Below are 20,203 nucleotides of genomic sequence, written 5' to 3'. Positions count from 1 at the left end.
CACTACTGCTTGGATTCTGAACTCATGAAGGATGCAGCTGTGGGTCAAGCAGTACTCCGTCATCTATTTCACTAGAGGTGAGCCTTCTCTTTCATCCCACCTTCCTACTGCATACTTGCACATTTATTTATTTAATTGTTTTGAGGTACTTGTTCTATTTCACAGATGGTATTCTTATATCGTGTGACTTTACATGTTGTACCTTACGAAATGTGCTGGATATTGCTTGTTACTCTGATTCAGGCATGTGAATCTATAAAAGATACCCATAATACTGGATAAGAAATGCGTTACTTACCTGTAACTGCAGTTATCCAGTATAGGTATCTTTCATAGATTCACATGCAACCCACCCACCTCCCCTGAAAGGGCTCACCTTAGCTCTCTCAGTAGGTACTATTTAGCACTGTGCTTACGAAAATCTGAGGGACTAGGGCTCCTTCCAGGAAGGTTCTAGAGGGTGGTGAGATCTGATTGGCTCCTGGCCAAAGTTTAGTCCTTTTTTACAAAAGGACATGGATATGTTACTAATGTGAGGCCTCTGGCCTACTGTTATGTATATGTCTTTATGACATTACTTTCTTTATATACCGGGGACTCCCACCCCGACGACGGGGAATGATTCAGGCATGTGAATCTATGAAAGATACCAATACTGGATAACTGCAGTTACAGGTAAGTAACGCATTTCATATAAAGAGTGAACAATAGAGGTGCCAATACACACCCTTGGCGAACGCCCCGATCCAATTTAAAAGATCTGGTTCATCTGCCGTCCTGGGAAGTCCTAACTGACGCGCAAAGGTCCCAGTGGAGGTCAGCCAGGAAATAAACTAAACATGGCTCAATGCCCATTTCTAGCAGTATGTTCCACAGCCTAGACCTGTTAACCAGGTCAAAGGCTGAGGATAAATCCATAAAGTCCATGTGCAGTGTGCCTTCTTTGGCCACAGTGTACTTGCCAATTAATAAATGCAGGTTGAGGCACTGGTCCATAGTGCTTCTTCCATGCCTGAAGCCATACTGCAGGTCTGATACAATCATGTTTTTGTTAATCCAGTCTGTAATCTTAGCTAAGACCACTTTTCCTAAAATGTTAACCGCAGAATCGATCAGCGATATAGGTCTATAGCATCGCGGGTCCCATCTCTGACCTTTCTTAAAGACTGGGATAATAATAGATTGGCTCCAGCATGCCGGAAACCCCTGTGTGCCAGAAGCATGGAAGATATTAGCCAATATTTTGGACCAAAATTTAGGGTCGCATTTATAAAGGTCCGCCGGAACCCCGTCGGGACCTGGGGCTTTATTGCCCGCGGTCTCCTTTATAGCTTTCTCAATGTCGATCTCGCTAAACACAAAAGGGTCTGTTCCCAGTCGAGGAGGCGGGCTGCCAATAGGACAGGTATATATATATAGATGGGGTCATGCCCAAATTACTCTTATATACCTGGGCAATAAACATCAATGATGTAGAGTCAAAAGAGAAAGATATAAAGGGATCAATCAAAACATTTATTTACAGAGTACAATGAATTACCCTGCTGATCTCAAATCTTATTTATAGCAAATTAATTTCCACAGTTACAACTTGTGTATGTGTCAGTTGACGGGACAAACACAATATGATCATAACAAACTAATGCATATAAAGTTTTCATATATACACAATGTACACTACATTACATAAACATTTAGATCACGCTCGTATACATGATACACTACATATATACAACATGTACAACATATACAAATATCACAAACAAGTAGATCAATAATTATTACCCCTACTGAGAACAAAACAATCAGTGTGTACGCTCTTAATTCAGAGCTGTACACTGTAAGGTAGTTCCTATTACGCCTGAAGAATAACGCCTCAAAACTATTGAAGTGGCGCTTTCCTTCGTTTACACAACTCTAAATGATGGGACTTCTTTGCAAATGTCGACGCAGGCGCGGTCGCGTTTTAGCCAGAAATTCCTTTAGGCTTCATCAGTACAGGGGGTTCAAAATACTCTACAATAACATTAATACATAATATATACTGTATCTCATCAAATTAGACCAATTAACAAGACTCAACTCACCCTTCAGTGACCTAGCAGTGCCAGAAAAGACCAAGTATGGTGCTCTGTGATAGAAAAGGAAAAAAACACACAAAAGTGCCCCAAACTCTCAAAAAGCAAAAACAAACAGAACAAAACAGACCAGCAAAACATTTGACAAAGTCAGACTTGTTCCACTGGTATCAGTAGAACAAAAGTCCTTCACCACACAAATGGGAATCAACACCAAGGTAGCAAGGCAAATAGCACACAGATAAAGGAATAACATACCTGAAAGGAATGTGAGTTCTCTTGGGCAAACATGGCTGGCAGGGACCTATCCCACTGCCACCTGGCCCCACTGGCCAATTAACCCTAATATAAGAAACAAGCATTGGAAATGCAATAGGTCTCGCATTAGGAAAGTTTGAGCTATTGGTATTGTAAATGACACTTTTTTTTATTTATGTGTTGGTTTTGAAAGTAGCAAAATTAATAGCTTTGTCAGTTACAATGTCAATAGTTTTAACTTTTGCAAATGTGACACCTATAGCATTTGTAATGCAATGTGTGTTGTATTTACGTGACTTAGATGTATTGATATTACAAATAACAATGGCTTTTAATTTTGTAAATAATTAATACTTCAATAAAAGTTATTGTAATGTATAATGGCAATAGCTTAAACGTTTGTAAATAACTTTTGTGAAGATTATGTTCAGTGTATTTTATTGTGACGAAAATCCAAGAACATTGCATTTGCACCTAAACACACACATAGCCACACACATATAGATGTGGTGGTGGTGGATCTGGGGGATATGGTGGTGGTGATGGTGGATGTGGTGGTGGATGTGGTGGTGATGTGGTGGATGTGGTGGTGATGTGGTGGTGGTTGTGGATGTGGTGAAAGTGGTGGTGGATGTGGTGGTGGTGGTTGTGGATGTGGTGGTGGTGGTTGTGGATGTGGTGAAAGTGGTGGTGGATGTGGTGGTGGAAGTGATGGTGGTGGGTATGGTGGATGTGGTGGTGGTGGATGCGGTGGTGGATGAGGTGGTGGATGTGGTGGTGGTGGATGCGGTGGAAGTGGTGGATGCGGTGGAAGTGGTGGATGTGGATGCGGTGGTGGATGTGGTGGTGGATGCGGTGGATGTGGTGGATGTGGTGGTGGTGGATGCGGTGGTGGATGTGGTGGTGGTGGATGTGGTGGTGGTGGATGTGGTGGTGGTGGATGCGGTGGTGGTGGAAGTGGTGGTGGTGGATGTGGCGGTGGTGGATGTGGCGGTGGTGGATGTGGTGGTGGTGGATGTGGTGGTGGATGTGGCGGTGGATGTCATGGTGGATGTGGAGGTGATGGTGGATGTGGAGGTGGATGTGGTGGTGGTGGTGAATGTGATGGTGGATGTGATGGTGGACGTGGTGGTGATGGTGGATGTGATGATGGATGTGGTGGTGATGGTGGATGTGGTGGTGGATGTGGTGGTGGATGCGGTGGATGTGGTGGTGGTGGATGCGGTGGATGTGGTGGATGCGGAGGTGGTGGTGGATGCGGTGGTGGTGGTAGTGGTGGATGGGGTGGTGGTGGTATTGGATGTGGTGGTGGATGTAGTGGTGGTGGGTGTGGTGGTGGTGGTGGATGCCGTGGTGGTGGATGCGGTGGTGGTTGATGTGGTGGATGTGGTGGTGGTGGATGTCATGGTGGATGTGGAGGTGATGGTGGATGTGGTGGTGGTGGTGGAGGTGATGGTGGATGTGGTGGTGGTGGTGGATGTGATGGTGGATGTGGTGGTGATGGTGGATGTGGTGGTGGATGCGGTGGTGGTGGATGCGGTGGATGTGGTGGTGGATGCAGTGGTGGTGGTGGATGCAGTGGTGGTGGTGGATGGGGTGGTGGTTGTGGTGGATGTGGTGGTGGTGGTGGATGCGGTGGTGGTGGAAGTGGTGGTGGATGTGGTGGTGGTGGTGGATGTGGCGGTGGATGTCATGGTGGATGTGGAGGTGATGGTGGATGTGGTGGTGGTGGTGGATGGGGTGGTGGTTGTGGTGGTGGGAGTGGTGGTGGTGGTGGATGCGGTGGTGGTGGTGGATGCGGTTGTGGTGATGGATGCGGTGGTGTTGGATATGGTGGTGGTGGATGTGGCGGTGGATGTCATGGTGGATGTGGAGGTGATGGTGGATGTGGTGGTGGTGGTGGATGTGGTGGTGATGGTGATGGTGGATGTGGTGGTGGATGTGGTGCTGGTGGATGCGGTGGTGGTGGTGGATGCGTTGGTGGTAGTGGTGGTGGATGGGGTGGTGGATGTAGTGGTGGTGAATGTGGTGGTGGTGGATGCAGTGGTGGTGGAAGTGGTGGTGGTGGTGGATGCGGTGGTGGTGGATGTGGCGGTGGTGGATGTGATGGTGGATGTGGTGGTGGATGTCATGGTGGATGTGGTGGTGGTGGTGGATGTGATGGTGGATGTGGTGGTGATGGTGGATGTGGTGGCGATGGTGGATGTGGTGGCGATGGTGGATGTGGTGGCGATGGTGGATGTGGTGGTGGATGCGGTGGATGTGGTGGTGGATGCGGTGGATGTGGTGGATGCGGTGGCTGTGGTGGATGCGGTGGATGCGGTGGTGGTGGTAGTGGTGGATGGGGTGGTGGTGGTAGTGGTGGATGTGGTGGTGGATGTAGTGGTGGTGGGTGTGGTGGTGGTGGTGGATGCGGTGGTGGTGGATGTGGTGGATGTCGTGGTGGATGTGGAGGTGATGGTGGATGTGGTGGTGGTGGATGTGGTGGTGGTGGATGTAATGGTGGATGTGGTGGTGGATGCGGTGGTGGTGGATGCGGTGGATGTGGGGATGGTGGAAGCGGTGGTGGATGCGGTGGTGGTGGATGGGGTGGTGGTTGTGGTGGATGGGGTGGTGGATGTAGTGGTGGTAGGTGTGGTGGTGGTGGTGGATGCGGTGGTGGTGGATGCAGATGTGGTGGATGTGATGGTGGTGGATGTCATGGTGGATGTGGAGGTGATGGTGGATGTGGTGGTGGTTGTGGAGGTGATGGTGGATGTGGTGGTGGTGGTGGATGTGGTGGTGATGGTGGATGTGGTGGTGGATGCGGTGGTGGTGGATGTGGTGGTGGATGCGGTGGTGGTGGTGGATGTGGTGGTAGATGGGGTGGTGGATGTGGTGGTGGATGTAGTGGTGGATGGGGTGGTGGTTGTGGTGGATGTGGTGGTGGATGTAGTGGTGGTGGATGTAGTGGTGGTGGGGGTAGTGGTGGTGGGGGTGGTGGTGGTGGATGCGGTGGTGGTGGTGGATGCAGTGGTGGTGGAAGTGGTGGTGGATGTGGTGGTGGTGGTGGATGTGGCGGTGGTGGATGTGATGGTGGTGGATGTGGCGGTGGATGTCATGGTGGATGTGAAGGTGATGGTGGATTTGGTGGTGGATGTGGTGGTGGTTGTGGTGGATGTGGTGGGTGTGGTGGTGGTGAATGCGGTGGTGGTGGTGGTGGATGCGGTGGTGGTGGTGGATGTGGCGGTGGATGTCATGGGGGATGTGGAGGTGATGGTGGATGTGGTGGTGGATGCGGTGGTGGTGGTGGATGCAGTGGTGGTGGTGGATGCGGTGGTGGTGGTGGATGGGCTGGTGGTGGTGGATGGGGTGGTGGTTGTGGTGGATGTGGTGGTGGATGTAGTGGTGGTGGTGGATGTGGTGGTGGTGGATGCGGTGGTGGTGGAAGTGGTGGTGGTGGATGCGGTGGTGGTGGAAGTGGTGGTGGATGTGGTGGTGGTGGATGTGGTGGTGGTGGTGGATGTGGCGGTGGTGGATGTGATGGTGGTGGATGTGGTGGTGGAGGTCATGGTGGATGTGGAGGTGATGGTGGATGTGGTGGTGGTGGATGTGGTGGTGATGGTGGATGTGGTGGTGTATGCGGTGGATGTGGTGGTGGATGCAGTGGATGTGGTGGATGCGGTGGTGGTGGTAGTGGTGGTGGATGTGGTGGTGTATGCGGTGGATGTGGTGGTGGATGCAGTGGATGTGGTGGATGCGGTGGTGGTGGTAGTGGTGGATGGGGTGGTGGTGGTAGTGGATGTGGTGGTGGATGTAGTGGTGGTGGGTGTGGTGGTGGTGGTGGTGGTGGTGGATGCGGTGGTGGTGGATGCGGTGGTGGATTTGGTGGTGGTGGATGTCATGGTGGATGTGGAGGTGATGGTGGATGTGGTGGTGGTGGATGTGATGGTGGATGTGGTGGTGATGGTGGATGTGGTGGTGGATGCGGTGGTGGTGGATGCGGTGGTGGATGCGGTGGTGGTGGTGGTGGATGCGGTGGATGTGGTGATGGTGGATGCGGTGGTGGATGGGGTGGTTGTGTATATTGTCTAGAAGCCTTGTATCAGCAGAGCTGGGCATTATTGACATAACAGCAGTGGCACACAGGTGGGTAACATGCACGTGACCTGGTGACCCTGGAGGCGTGAGTGGTAGGACATTGTTACACCCCTACAGTGTGTGTCTGTGTGGTGTGTCCTGGTGCGTGTCTGTCCGTTTTCATGTGCATTTATTCTGGGAAGGTCTGTGTGTCTCTGTTAATCTTTGTTAGAAAATGGTTGAAGGGACATCTGTTGTAGAAGTGTTTGTGTGTTTGCGACTGTTTCCGTGTGAATGCGTGCCTGCGGGTGTTTATCATCATCTGTGTGAGTCTCTTTGCAAAACGACATGTATGTTCGTGTGTATGTGTGCTCGCACGTGCCTGCGTTAATGTGAATGTGCGTGCTATTGTGTGTAGTGTGTGTGTCTATATGCGTGCAAGTGTGTTTCTCTGTATGTGTCTGTGCGCGCGCGTTTGCACCATTGGGTGCGTGTCCGTGGGCGTGTGTGCGCAGGTAACGGCTTGCTGTGCACACGGTACACACTAGAACAAGTGTTCCCCTGGAGTGTAAAATAAATATGTGTACACTCTTCGCAAATATCCGTCCCGTTAGTCCAAATGAAGCCCGCTATTCGGGTGCATTTTGGGAAAAGGCCGTTTCCTGGACACAGTCTGCAGACGTCTCCCAACAATAGCCCCTTTGCTTTAAAAGAAGACTATGACAGACAGCTTTCTTTAATATGGAAACGTACTTTACACACATAACTAAATACAATGTGCAAAATTGTATATACGTTCAGGACTGCAGGTGGAATTACAATTTGGAACACTTCATAAATGGGTGTCACAGAATAACACGTGTTTAAGTCATATATTATAAGGAAAGGTCACAGTGGGCAATAAACCTTCTAAAGAGAGCCTGTACTAATTATCTCTGAGGCTTCAAGCACAATGTTTGCACCAGCAAGCCATACCCTTCAAAATATTAAAACCCCTTTATATCCCTATAGCAAAAATCTGAACAGTTATTCACTATCAAGAAGGTTTGCCTACTGGCTTTGTTAAGGATATCACAAATCAAGGGACAGGATTCCAGCCTGTGGTACGTGTGGTGCGACAATACCCAGAATCCTATTGCCTTTATCAAAATGACATGGACATTTCACTAAAATAAGCCGCTCCTATTGGCTTTAACATAAACAAACAAGGCCTATAGCCTTAGGCATTGTCATTTTATTATTTTACGTCATATGGCAGAGCAACTACTAATTTCCCCCCAGCACAAAGTAACACACACTTTACGGCCTTCACAAATGCTAAGATCCAGTGAGTGTTTTATGCATTTGTGTCAAACTGCGGCTGAAGGAATTTATTTGCTGAGAGTTCTGCCTGTACCCGATTCACTGGGAAGGTGTTGAGCACTTCAAACTTTGCAAGATAAGGAAGAGGATGATGGGGAAGGGAGAAAGAAGACATCGAAACACTTGCTATAGTAGGTTAGTGTTGGCAAAACCAGGTGAAGGGTAGCATGAGCTTGCTGATTAGCCCACTTACTGCCTCGTCGGTGATGTATGGAACAAAGACAAAGCAAGCAGGAGAAAGTTTGAGGAAAAGGTAGAGGTCACTAAGCAGGTAGTATTTATAAAGGTGTGTGAAATGTGTGTAATTTTCTTTTCTTTTAGTTCGCATACATTTATGAAAAATGGAACAAAATTATATGTAATGATCTGATATGCAAAACTGGCATTTAGTGCTATAGTTTAGTATGACATGCATTATTGTGTCGATTTTTAGGTAGGAAGAGGTCTTTTACACAAACGATAGTGCAAAACTCACAGTCTGCAGACGTCTCCCAACAATAGCCCCTTTGCTTTAAAAGAAGACTATGACAGACGCGGGGCTCCCGGACACTTGAGGGCATTGCTGTGGGGAGGGGGGAGGAGAAAGGCGACACGGCGGGCAGGGGAGGGGGCGGAGCGGGGAGAGGGTGTGAAAGCAGCAGGGGCCTTTGAAGTGAAGCTAAGCTTCACTTCAAAGGTGTGGGAGGAGTGCGGCTGAGGGAACAGACGGCGATTTGGTGATGTGCACGCGCATTTTAGGTCAATGCGCTTGAGCATTGACCTAAAAGCCACGGGCACAGCACCAAATCGCCCAGTTAGGTAAAGTCTGTTTAAGACGCTATATATCGAGCTCCCACTCAATTGCCATGCGCATTGAGATAGGTCGCTCGACCTAATCCCGCTCAATGCTCATGCGCATTGAGATAGGTCGCTCGACCTAACGACAGCATATTCTACTAAGTAACATACACGGGCTACACAGGGACACTATCGGTATTTCCATGTACCAACTACAGGCAAAAAAAGCCACATTCCTACCTTGCGAGGCTGTATTCCACTCGTATAATGTCACATCGAAGGTCCACTTAAATTAAATTTGAAAAAGAGCGCAGGCACTTAATTCCTAATAAACTGAATGAAAAAAGAAAAAGGAAAAGTTGCGATTAGAGGAAGTCTCTTCTCATGTTCCGGCAAGACACCTCAAATTTCACGCGCTAACAAAGGGTACCAGAAGATACAGGCCCCCCCCCCCCCCCCCCCCGAGGATAAGTTACCTGCACAAACGAGGTCCCGTCACGGACACACGATTTTAATACACTCGGAGCAGCAAACTTCCAAATAGCGAGAGAACGTGTCTCATCAATAGCTGCTTTCATAGCGTCCAACCACTAACGTCATGCTCCGCCGGACGCAAACATAGAAACAGGACTACGAGTAAAAGCGTCATCGATTACTACATGCCCCAATCTGGAAATACGGAGCGCAGCCTCTAAGTAGAATTAGCAAGGAGGAGAAAAACCCGGAAATAAAATGAAATGAAACTAAAATACATTTTTTTTACAAATATAAAGTGATAAATAAATACAGGAAGGGTAACTGGTGTACAAACGTATAAACATACGTATCCCCCCGCTGTGCTCCAGCTGGAGTATAGGAGTTTTCACACACTACACCATCTAGTGGTAACTCATCACAGAATATGCACATCTCAAGCAAAACTTCAATCCTATTTAAATCTGCCTACCAACGCCATAACGAATATCAAAGTACTCAAATCATATAGTTGGTAGATACAATCCATACTACAGGTAACTTGAAGTTTTCAAACACTACTCTGGCACCTACGGACGTACACTCTAGCTAATAGGAGTGTACCTAAAGGAGAAAACACCTTACATAGAAATCGAACCACAATACCTAATCATTCTCTATATCAGCACTATCAGCCATGTGGTTAAACATCACAGCAAAAAATTAAAGAATACCAATCTCCATATATTGTACATCAAGCAGGCATAAACAACATAGGGACATTTCACGGAGCAAACACAGTTCTTACAATAACCCACCTCATCTATGTTTAATGCTAAAACCTGAATCATCATAGCTATTTATATCAATGCCCATATCTCATTTCTGTCGTTCAGGCCTTCCGTCGCGGTATGCTATTTTTCTATTAAGCGTGCTTCTGTATGGTTCAATTTGGTTTCTAATTCTTTCTTGTTATTGACTTTAATCACTGCTAGCACCGACCAAACTAGCTCATCTTTTTTTTCTGTTTAGGAGTCAGTGTGCTAGTAGACTCATAGATTGCCCTAAAAGAAGCTAGCCACTGTGCCTCTTTTATATTACACTCCTGCACATCATTCTCAGCAGAGGAAAAAAATGGGGCCTTTATAATATACCACTATCTTTTAAAATCTCTACTGATAAAAGTGCATTCAAAGCCTCTGTTTTAATTTCTGCTTTCCGAGAATGCACCGCTAGCTTATACTGCTTACGGAGGCTCGCTACCAACGCCCTATCTCGTGGTACGCTTTTCAATGTTAAAATTAATAGTCTATGTGCTCTCAAGCAGGCATTGTCAAACCACCTAGTATTCCGAAGCCCTTTGGTCTTCGAGCCAATCGTAAGGTCTGCTGCAATCTGACTACATATGCCCTCAAAGGCTTTGAGAATCAAGTCCTTTGGATTGGAGGAGTCTATACACGTAGCAAGATTCCCTTCAGCCTTTAAGCAAAAGTCACAAAGAAGGTATTGGGGTTTACTTTAGACCATTTAAGCCTCCTCCTCTGGTCACAAGTTACCAAACTTTTTGCTCCACATCCCCCCCCCCCCCCCCCCCCCCCCCGGCCCAGAATGCCAGTCCCGCCATCCAGTACTAAAATAACAGGATTATGATCACTATATAACCTGGCATTGTAAGAAACTACTTTATCTAACCACCTGGAGGACAAAAATATATATAGTCAATAATTGTGTCTTTATTTCTGTATGTAAAAGTGGGACACCGCTCTGACTGGCTAAAAAAGCCGGGTTCAAAGAGGTCTGCTTCGGCCAAAAGATCCTCCAAGCCCCCCTCTCCGAATTACTGTGTCCTAAAGGATCCTTTATAAGACAGTTTAGATCACAAGGGTGTACATGAAAATCACCCATTAATAAGATATAATAAGACGTGGATTGTTTAAATCTATATTCTTCTAAAAAAGATTTAAGTAAACACAAGTGTTGGTTCCTGAAGTCCGATTCCCCAGAATTATGAAAATTTACCAATAATAGCTTTGAGCAACTAGACATGGTTACCTCTACTGCCAGACAACTTGGGGAATCAGCCTCGAACATTTTAATAGAACCCTCTATTCTAAGAGAAAAAAGGAGTACCAGTCCTCCTATTGTTCTTCCTGCTACAGCAGGGCGTGCAGGTTGAAAAAAAGACCTATACCCATCGACCCAGAAGTTTGCCCCGTATCCCATGTTTCCTGTAGCGCTATTATATCATGGGATTTGATAAAATCCTGCTATAAGGGGTCAGCTCTTTTTGACCTCAATCCCGCAATATTCCAACTGCGAATGTTGCCGTTTCGTAAAATTTCGCCTCGAGCCTCAATAGTAACAGGACCCTTCGAAGACGAGGCAGCATTACCACCCACCTTATCATTTAGTCAATCGTTTTCATCCAATTGCACTAAAGGTAGAGATCTATTTGAGAGGGGTAGATCCCCCTCAACCAACTGGGGCGGACAATGGGCCAATTGTGATGGTACACATAAATACCTATCTGTATTCCAGAAGGGGCCGCACAAGCATTTGCTGCCCCTTCTGTAATACAAAAGTGCCCTGGGGCGTGCAAAGTGGGGGCACATGCCCATTGCGCCCGCGGGGCACTTGTGTAATGCGGCCCCAGGAGTGCCATGCGACCTCACAATGGGTGTGTGTGTCTGCACAAGGAGCTTACTTCTATACCCTTGACTTTCTTGTGCAACAGGCTGAATGTGAAAAAGATTCTGGTCTCTGCTGGTTACCAATAACAGAGCACTGTACCATGTGGTACGTTTGCCATACACACTGAAAGTGTTTTTCTGTCTTACAATGGCTGTGCTAAACTCACACATCCCTTTGAGTTGTCATTGTTATTAATACAAATCCGACATTGTTAATCACATTCACACTTGCATGGGAACCTTCAAAAATAGATTTGTCTGTTTACATCAACCCTAATGTCCTATGTTGCTCTGAACGTTTTACACATTGTACGCGTGGTATGTACTGAAAGTGTTGTTTCTATTGTGTTTGTTCTTTCATTTGGATGACCAGTTACAGAGCTCCGACAGCTGAGTGCTGCACCCAGAGTGTATGGGCTTCCTCGCTTTTACAAGCATTATGCAGGCTGCGTACTGGTCTCCTGAATAAAGCTTTCTGTGCCAGGGTGATGCCGGCCCCTAGAAGACGTGCCCCTAAAGAGGCCTCGTCATCTATCCCGCTGTTCTTGTGGGTTAGGAGGGGGCATTTCATCCATCCACACTGTGATCCATCTGAAAAAGACCAGCAAAAGTTCCACATATTTTCAATTTAATTTCATTAAAACTCAAATCATTTCATCACTTCTCCAGAAGACGTTGTATCTGATTGCAAAAGAATTCTGACCTCCAGCATACCTAAGAGTACAACCCAGTAACTACCCTGACTTGTAGCACCTACGTTGTTAGTCCTAGTTACCATCTGATGGATAAGGGTCCATATTTCCCCATACCTGTCCCTTTTACAGCTTCTTGTATGCAAAAGGCGCAGGATTTATTCGGTTTGAAGATAAACCAATGTACGTAGCTTCTTCTTTGTAAGCTACCTCACTCCTGTCCCCTTCTTCTCCAGCAAAGATCATTGTTGTGTTTTTCCCTCGCAAGCCACCTTGAATACACATTTGCAACCTGTCGGAGTGAAGTGGTCAGGATACTCGCCTGCCCCAAGTCACAGGTTCTGTATGGGATGAAGGGCCTGATTTAGAGTTTGAGAGATAAAATCCTCCCTCTCAAGTGTGACGGATACCCCTCCTGCCATATTACAAATGGATTATATCTTACGGCAACTGTAAGACGGCACATGGGATAGGTGTCACATTTGTGTTGGAGTTTACCACCCGCCAAACTCTAAATCAGGCTCAAAGTTTCCCATTCCGTACATTAGACGGATATTGCAAACACCGAGTTTCATTATAAGTTAATGGAACTCCTGGGTGGCTCTCAATATCCTTTTAACGTATACCAAAGGGCATTTTATTCCTTATAATATTTGGTCACACTGTCAACCTTCCCACCAACCTTAAATCCTTAGTGTCCTACTCTTTCATAAGAAAGACCGTATGGTTGCAGAAATGGAGAGGACAAGCAGAATCTGTCGTGCAAAATAAACACTACACCAAAAAGAAGTTGCAAAAGACAGCACTCAGTTTAGTGTAAGTCTGCTTAAAAAGGGATGTGTAGAAACATGCAGAGTATTATGCCTTACCTGTAATTACCTACAGTGTGCACAAAATAAACATGTTGTCATAAATATCTCCTTTCTGGTGATCACTATTCAGTTTTGAAAAATAGATCAGTAATCGTAAAAGCCAGTTCTCATTTTTCTTGTTTAAATTGCAGTTGTATTTTATTGGTGGCCTGTATTTTATCTTCTGTGCTGGCTCTGTCAGGAGGTATTAAGATGTGATGTCAAAACGCACGGTCATAAACTACTACAGTTGAGCAGCTATGTCATTTCATTATTACTGATGACTAGAGACTGTACAACCCGGCTGTAATAAGAAAATTAGAGACAGGTTTTATACACTGATTGCAGAATCCCAGGTATTTTACTGCCATAATGTTTCTTTGTCGTAAATATTCTATACATTATTTTAATACATAACATAACAGAACATGTGTATTTGTAAAGCGCACGTTCACTGTAGGTATCTTGGCACTGAATACCAGATGTTTATTGTTACCCAACTCAATGGTACTCATTAAATCGACCTCAGATGGATGTAAGGCTGAGTAGACCTGTCGGTATTTGAACCGGTGTCTATGAGGTCGAACAGGTAGACCCTGCAATAGACGCATTAGTCTACTGAGCCATCAGATCCTGCATCATACACAGATCTGCGTTCTTAGCTCCTTATCTAGATTTGTTGTGCTCTTCACCACTATTATATGTGCAGTGCCCACACATGCAGGCAGAATTATTGTGTGCACGACTTCTGTAAGAATTCCACATAACATCTTAGAAAAGGATATGTTTTAAAAAGGCAGTTTGGCAATGTGATCAAAAGAGAAGTCTCGCAGTGCAGCCACCGGCCACTGAACAGCTTTTCTTCTGATTGGACCTGCAGACGTATAGTCAGTCTTTCAGTCCTTCACCTCAACATGTAGAGCAGCATTTCCGGTGCACATGAGCAATAAGCTGCTGTGAATGCAGACCAATATTTCACCAGTGATGGTGACACCTGGGAGACCCAAGGGACTCTCCATTGACCCATTCCATATTTTTTGCAGTTGTGCCGTGAAGCCGTCAGTGAGCGCTGGATCAGTACAGAGCTCTCCTGGCTTTCCACCACAGACTGAGCTGAGAATCAGCCATAATCCCTGCCCCGACAGCTGATCATCAGTCTCAGACTTCCTGCCGTTGACTGATATCCTATCCTCGACCCCAACACTCAGGGCCGCAGCAGCGGATTTAAGGACCGCTACCACAGCGTATCATTCTCAGGCCCTAATCCCTGCATTTACAGCTGATCGATCAGACTTGAGGGATTCTACGATAGATATTACAAATCTCGACTTGAGCTCATAATCCCCACAACGGAGCAGGCTCCTCAGATTTATGGCCTTCTGTCATGCACAGATATTCCACAGCTGGAAGGCAGGTTTCCTGTCCCGTCTCTCCACCATGGATCCGCGGAGTCAAAGATGATCTGCCGTAGAGATCAGATGGATCCAGTATATCTTTGCCAGAGATTTGTAATATTTGGGAGGACTCTGAAGGCCTGGGGGCGAAGACATTGAAACAGCGGTCTCTAACCTGAATCAGCGCATCATTGAAGCGCTTGACCAGACAGCCCCACTCTGCCGCACATCCATATGTGCCCGGAAAGACCGTTCAGCCCCATGGTTCAGTACTGAGCTGAGGCTAACAAAGGCGGACTGTAGGCGGGCAGAAAAAGTCTGGAGGGTGTCTTATGATAACAAGGCCAGGGAATTGTTTCTGGAAAAAAGGCGCCTTCACCATAGGCTGATAAAAAAGTCTAAGGCAGCCTACTATGCTGGACAAATCCAGGGGGCGGAAAATTCCGCCAAAGAACTCTTCGGCATCTATAAATCCTTGACCTCGGTAAATGCACCCACAGAGCCGGAGAGTTGCTCAACGGAGTCATGTGACCGGATTGCCGAATATTTCTCCGCTAAGGTAGAGAAGATCTACTCGACTTTCCCTAATCCGCCGACAGGGTCTGACCCTGAGGTAGCATTGGGGGACACGGGGACGGCAGGGCATATTACACACTTCCGCACCCCTCCTCTCGAGGAATTAGTAGTGGTGTGCCGCTCTGTCAAATCAGGGTCCCCGTGGGACCCGGTGTCGCCAAAACGCTTGGCAGATAGTTTGGAAGTCCTGGAGCCTTATATAAGGCACGTCCTCGACGTCTCTTTCGGATCGGGAAAGCTGCCCGAGGGGTGGAAACAGGCGGTGGTGCTCCCGCTCCGGAAGAAACCCCACTTAGGCTTCGAGGTACTAGAGAATCTGAGGCCCATCTCCCTCCTGCCTTTTCTGTCCAAAGTGGCGGAAAAGGTGGTCAACACCCAAATTATGAAGCACGTGGAAGAGAGGGGACTGCTCCATGCGACGCAGTTTGGCTTTAGGCCACGACATTCTACCGAGTCCGCCCTTCTTATGGCCACGGAACATCTGAGAGAGGGTGTGGATGCAGGCCAAACTATGGCTTTGATCCTGTTGGACCTCAGCGCGGCGTTCGACACTGTAGCGCATAACATCTTGCTACAGTGTCTGAACAGAGGTGGCATCCCTGGCACCGCGCTGAGATGGATCCAAGATTTCCTCAAGGGGAGAAGCTTTCGAGTCAGGCAAGGAGACTGCTATTCAAGGGGGGTGTCTCTGGGCCAAGGCGTGCCACAGGGCTCGTCATTGAGCCCAACCCTCTTTAATATGTATGTCGCGCCTGTTGCCTCGATTGTGGAGAGCCATGGCCTCCAACTGGTCTCTTACGCCGACGATACGCAGCTGGTGATCTCCCTATCGCACGCGCCCTGTCTTGCTGCCGATGGCTTCCGCTCGTGCATGAAAGATCTTGCCGAATGGATGGCCATCAATTGTTTGAAGCTGAACGGCAGCAAGACGGAGGTGCTGGTGGTGGGGAGAGCCCAGTCTGCCTGGTCGTCGGCATGGTGGCCACCCTGCCTTGGACCAACCCCAACCCCCTGCCAAGAGGCACGCAATCTGGGGGTGTGGTTTGATGCGGGTCTTACTTTTGGCCCCCAGATAAATCGGGTGGTGGGAGTCTGTTTCGGGATTCTGAAGAAGCTGAGAAAAGTCCTTGACTTACTCCCGATTGAAGCCCGTCAAACCCTGGTTCATGCTCTGGTGACAGCTAGGTCGGACTATGGGAACCTGCTGTACTTGGGGGCTCCAGAAAAAAGCATGGCTCGCCTGCAAGTGCTGCAGAATGCGGCAGCGCGTCTGATTCTCAGACTGCCTAAAAGGGCGCCTTCTAGGGCGGCCCTCCAGCAGCTACACTGGCTCCCGGTGAGGAGAAGAGTGGAATACAAAGCCCTCTGCACCTGTCAACGCATCTTGAATGGCAGGGCACCCGACCCTCTGACTAAATTGATCGAAGTGTACAAACCAACACGGGCGCTTAGATCCACAGGGGTCGGCCTACTGAGGATCCCGAGAATCAAGAAAGCCCGCATGGGAGGTAGGTCCTTTAGATGCCTAGCGGCAACTAACTGGAATAAACTGCCAGCGGACTTGCGCCTGGAACCGGAGGAGGCTAGGTTCCGAGCGAAACTTAAAACACTCTTCTATACGAAATAATTGTCCGCTCAGTTTCTGTGTCCCCTGCCAACTGCCTCTCCCACTTTCAGCGCGTGGACACGCCGGTGTGCGTAACGCAGCGCTCTACAAATGTCCCAATAATAATAATAATAATAAAAGGTTGATTTTTCAGTAATGATAAAAGTGAATGTTTCCAAAAATGCTTTTTTTAAATTCATTTTTCTTGAATAGCCATAACATTAAAGGCGATCCCACAGAAAACAGATTGAATCCTCTCTGGCTTCATCTTCAAGAACCTGTCCCAATTTGTTTCACGTGGTGACAAGACTTACAGAAGATTTATTGTTCTTTTTGTATGTGTTGTATGACGAGATCAAGAACTCAGCATGGTCTTTACCTTCTTTAGCACCAGGATGCCCCAAGGGTTAAATGTGCTTTCTACAGAATAAATCAAGGACAGTACAGCACATATCTGCTGCTAGAACCCAAACTGCATTTACAGAGAAGAAGCAATTTTTTATTTGGCTGGTCCCTAATTAGCATTGGTTTCCATCGATTGAAAAGGTGATCTTTAGAAGTGGTTTGTTTCCTTCTGGCACTGTGTCCCTGGTCTAATAGATGAGTGAATGGGAGTTGCAGGTTTGCATTTCTCGTAGGTAAGCGCCTATCAATCTTTTCTGAGGTGCTGATTCCTAATTGTTTCTCCTCAGGTAATTCTCAAGGACTTGGAAGTTCTGGCAGAGATTGCCTCCTCTCCAGCAGGCCAGACAGAAGACCCGGGATCCTCCGACAGCCCTGACATGCGATCCAAGCCCTCAGCGCTCCAGGTGCCAGCCACAGGGAAGGGAGCGCAGACCAGCCCAACAGGTAAGAGAAAGAGATGACAGTCCGTTAAGAAGCCCTAGACGCTGCAATGACATGGAGTGGCTGCTACATAATCGCACAGATCCGCATACCACACTTTCATTTAATCGTGACTTTAGTTTGGTCAATTTTCTGAATTAGATCACCGAAAGCTCGCGCCTGTGATATTCTTCCATTGCTTGTTCACATTCAGCGCTTGTGGGAAGCTCTCACCTGAGACTAAAGGACTGGGCATTGAACTTTAAGGGCTCTATTCATAAAGGTAAATCTACACATGAATATTTACTCACAAGTATATTTATTTCTACACTGAAGTGTAACTGTACACTTATTTGCTTTTCACCGTTGCTGAGTGTAGATTTGCACCTATGTGTAGACTTCTATGCCTCCACCTCCTCAAATAACGGAGGAGAGCCCCCTAAAACAGAATTTAGCCGTGTAAAGTTACTAATAGGAACATTGCACACGTAGGTGGAAATCTCCTGCCCCACAGCGGAGACTTCCTTATTGGAAAGTATAGGGAAAATTATTTCAGTTTATTATTCTTTAAAAAAAAATATTAATACAATTTAAATATAAATGAATGTAAAATATTATTAAACTTGAACTAATAAAAATGTTACAGCACATTAACTCATCAAATTCAATGTGTATCAAATAATAATTTATATTAGCACCTACCTTAATTGTTTTCTTTAGCAGTGTGTTGTAGAACCTGTGAGTGGCCACATGTGGTGCTTGACTTACTCCAAGGCTGGTCTGGAGTACATTTATACCGGTTTTGTCACCTTAAGGGCTTGTAGTAACTTTCAAAGTAGTTTGTGACTTTCAATTGTCTTACTCTTTTGTGGGGTGGGTGTAATAGCATGTCCCTACATAAGCCTCTCCTTCCGAAGTCCCTCCAATTTAGTAGAAAGTATTCCCCATTGTCCAGCGACTCTCCCTTGTCTCTCATACATTTACTCAAATATATACCTAAGTGCGCAAAGATCTTTGCCACTGTGGCAGAGATCTCCACACAGAAAAGATAGGAGAGGGGAAGACCCCCAGATGTATGTTTGGAAGTACGTTTTTATAGTCCATGAGCAGTACTACTGTAGTACTGCTTTATTTATTACAAAATACAGTGTATGACTAGGCCCAAATACTTTATCATATTTATTCTAAGGAGGTGTATATGCAGCTTGCATTTTTTGCCCTGACCGCTGCACATATCCTGTGCCCGCCTGTCAGTTGCTTGTCATCAGCGACTTGTAAGGTTTTCACCCTGGACTGTGATCGCACTTCGGAATGCAAGAATGTAAAAGAGATCTTCTTTAGCTTCTATCTGAATAAAACATATGTACCCGTTTTCCATTTTTTAGTAGTTATTCCACTTCTCACCAATGCCCAAGAATAGTTTAACATTCACTTTGATGCTGTGTAAGGCAGTACTTCTCAAAGTTTTGAGACCCAAGACTCAATTTTTAGAACGACAAGCTTTCGCAACCCACCTAGCTTCAAAAGACATGAGGGCAATTTTTAAATGTAATGGTCGACATGCTTAGAAAATGCTGTAAATTACAGAAATAGCCACCTCTTTGCATTTTTTTGTGTTTTTGTCTAACAGCAATTGTCAAATGATACAACCTCAACCATGCCCTTCTTTATCAGACTGCGGTAAAGATATTTATCTACCCATACAAATGGCAGATGGTAATGTGCACTGGAAAACATTTCTGAGTGGGGTGCTCGCCAGTGGCATCTGCTCCCAAAAATCACAATGCTTCTAAAAAATCTGGTGTTGATACCAGTGATTTTAGGAAATTTGAAAACCCCATTCTGCAGCACAGTATGGAATAAGGCCTCATATCTATGTTTGTGTTAAAATGAGGCCCGATGATGCTCTTTGTACTCCGTATAGATATTGCAGTTGTATATATAGCAATAAAACTGCACAAGGGCATTGGAGCGCATTAAATGAGTCCCAGATTACATTACATAATGTTAGATTCGTTGTATTTAGCACAGGAGAATATGTGATTTGCCCAGAGTCAACGCAGGACTTAAACCTGGTTCCCCAGATCCAAAGTCAGCTGCTCTGGCCATTAGGCCACATCTTTATTTCTCAATTTCTGTGTGAAAGTCAGACACAAGTGGGATGGTTGTGTATTATTGCATATAGGGACACATTTTCTGTTGAAATAGCGTTATGAAGTAAACAAAACAGCAGCAAACAATAATGGAAGGTTCATTCGAGAGTCTTGCATGGGAATACTTGCAAGGGTGTGTTTTAAGAACGGACTTGGGGACATCAGTGGACTTTGCTTCAATGGTGCTGGAACCATTTTCAAAGTAGGTGTGCTGTCATCAATGTTACATCACTGAAGTCAAAGGTATCTTGATAATCCTAGCTGCACACAACGTGTAGCAATTGTATTCAGCGGGAGAGTGGTATGCTCTAGAATATACCTTAATTTTGGAGCACAATGTTGCAAATATAGTACTAGAGAATCGTGCAGTTACACACTGTCATTTACAGACTGCACATTTTCCATTGAAATGGACACTACATTTGAACA

General features: G+C 46.4%; 1 protein-coding gene across 2 annotated transcripts in view; it reads left to right on the top strand.

Annotated features, from left to right (window-relative positions):
• VAC14 (VAC14 component of PIKFYVE complex) overlaps positions 1–20,203 on the top strand; it is a 1,981,056-nt gene that overhangs the window by 1,368,298 nt on the left and 592,555 nt on the right. For both annotated transcript variants that reach the window (XM_086945294.1, XM_086945293.1), the window contains exon 14: positions 17,489–17,645. In XM_086945294.1, the coding sequence (XP_086801420.1) occupies positions 17,489–17,645 (157 nt within the window). The remainder of the gene's footprint in view (positions 1–17,488; positions 17,646–20,203) is intronic.

Source organism: Lissotriton vulgaris, chromosome 12 (genome assembly GCF_964263255.1).
Source record: "Lissotriton vulgaris chromosome 12, aLisVul1.2, whole genome shotgun sequence".
Lineage (NCBI taxonomy): Eukaryota > Metazoa > Chordata > Amphibia > Caudata > Salamandridae > Lissotriton > Lissotriton vulgaris.
This window is presented reverse-complemented; position numbering and strand designations above follow the sequence as displayed.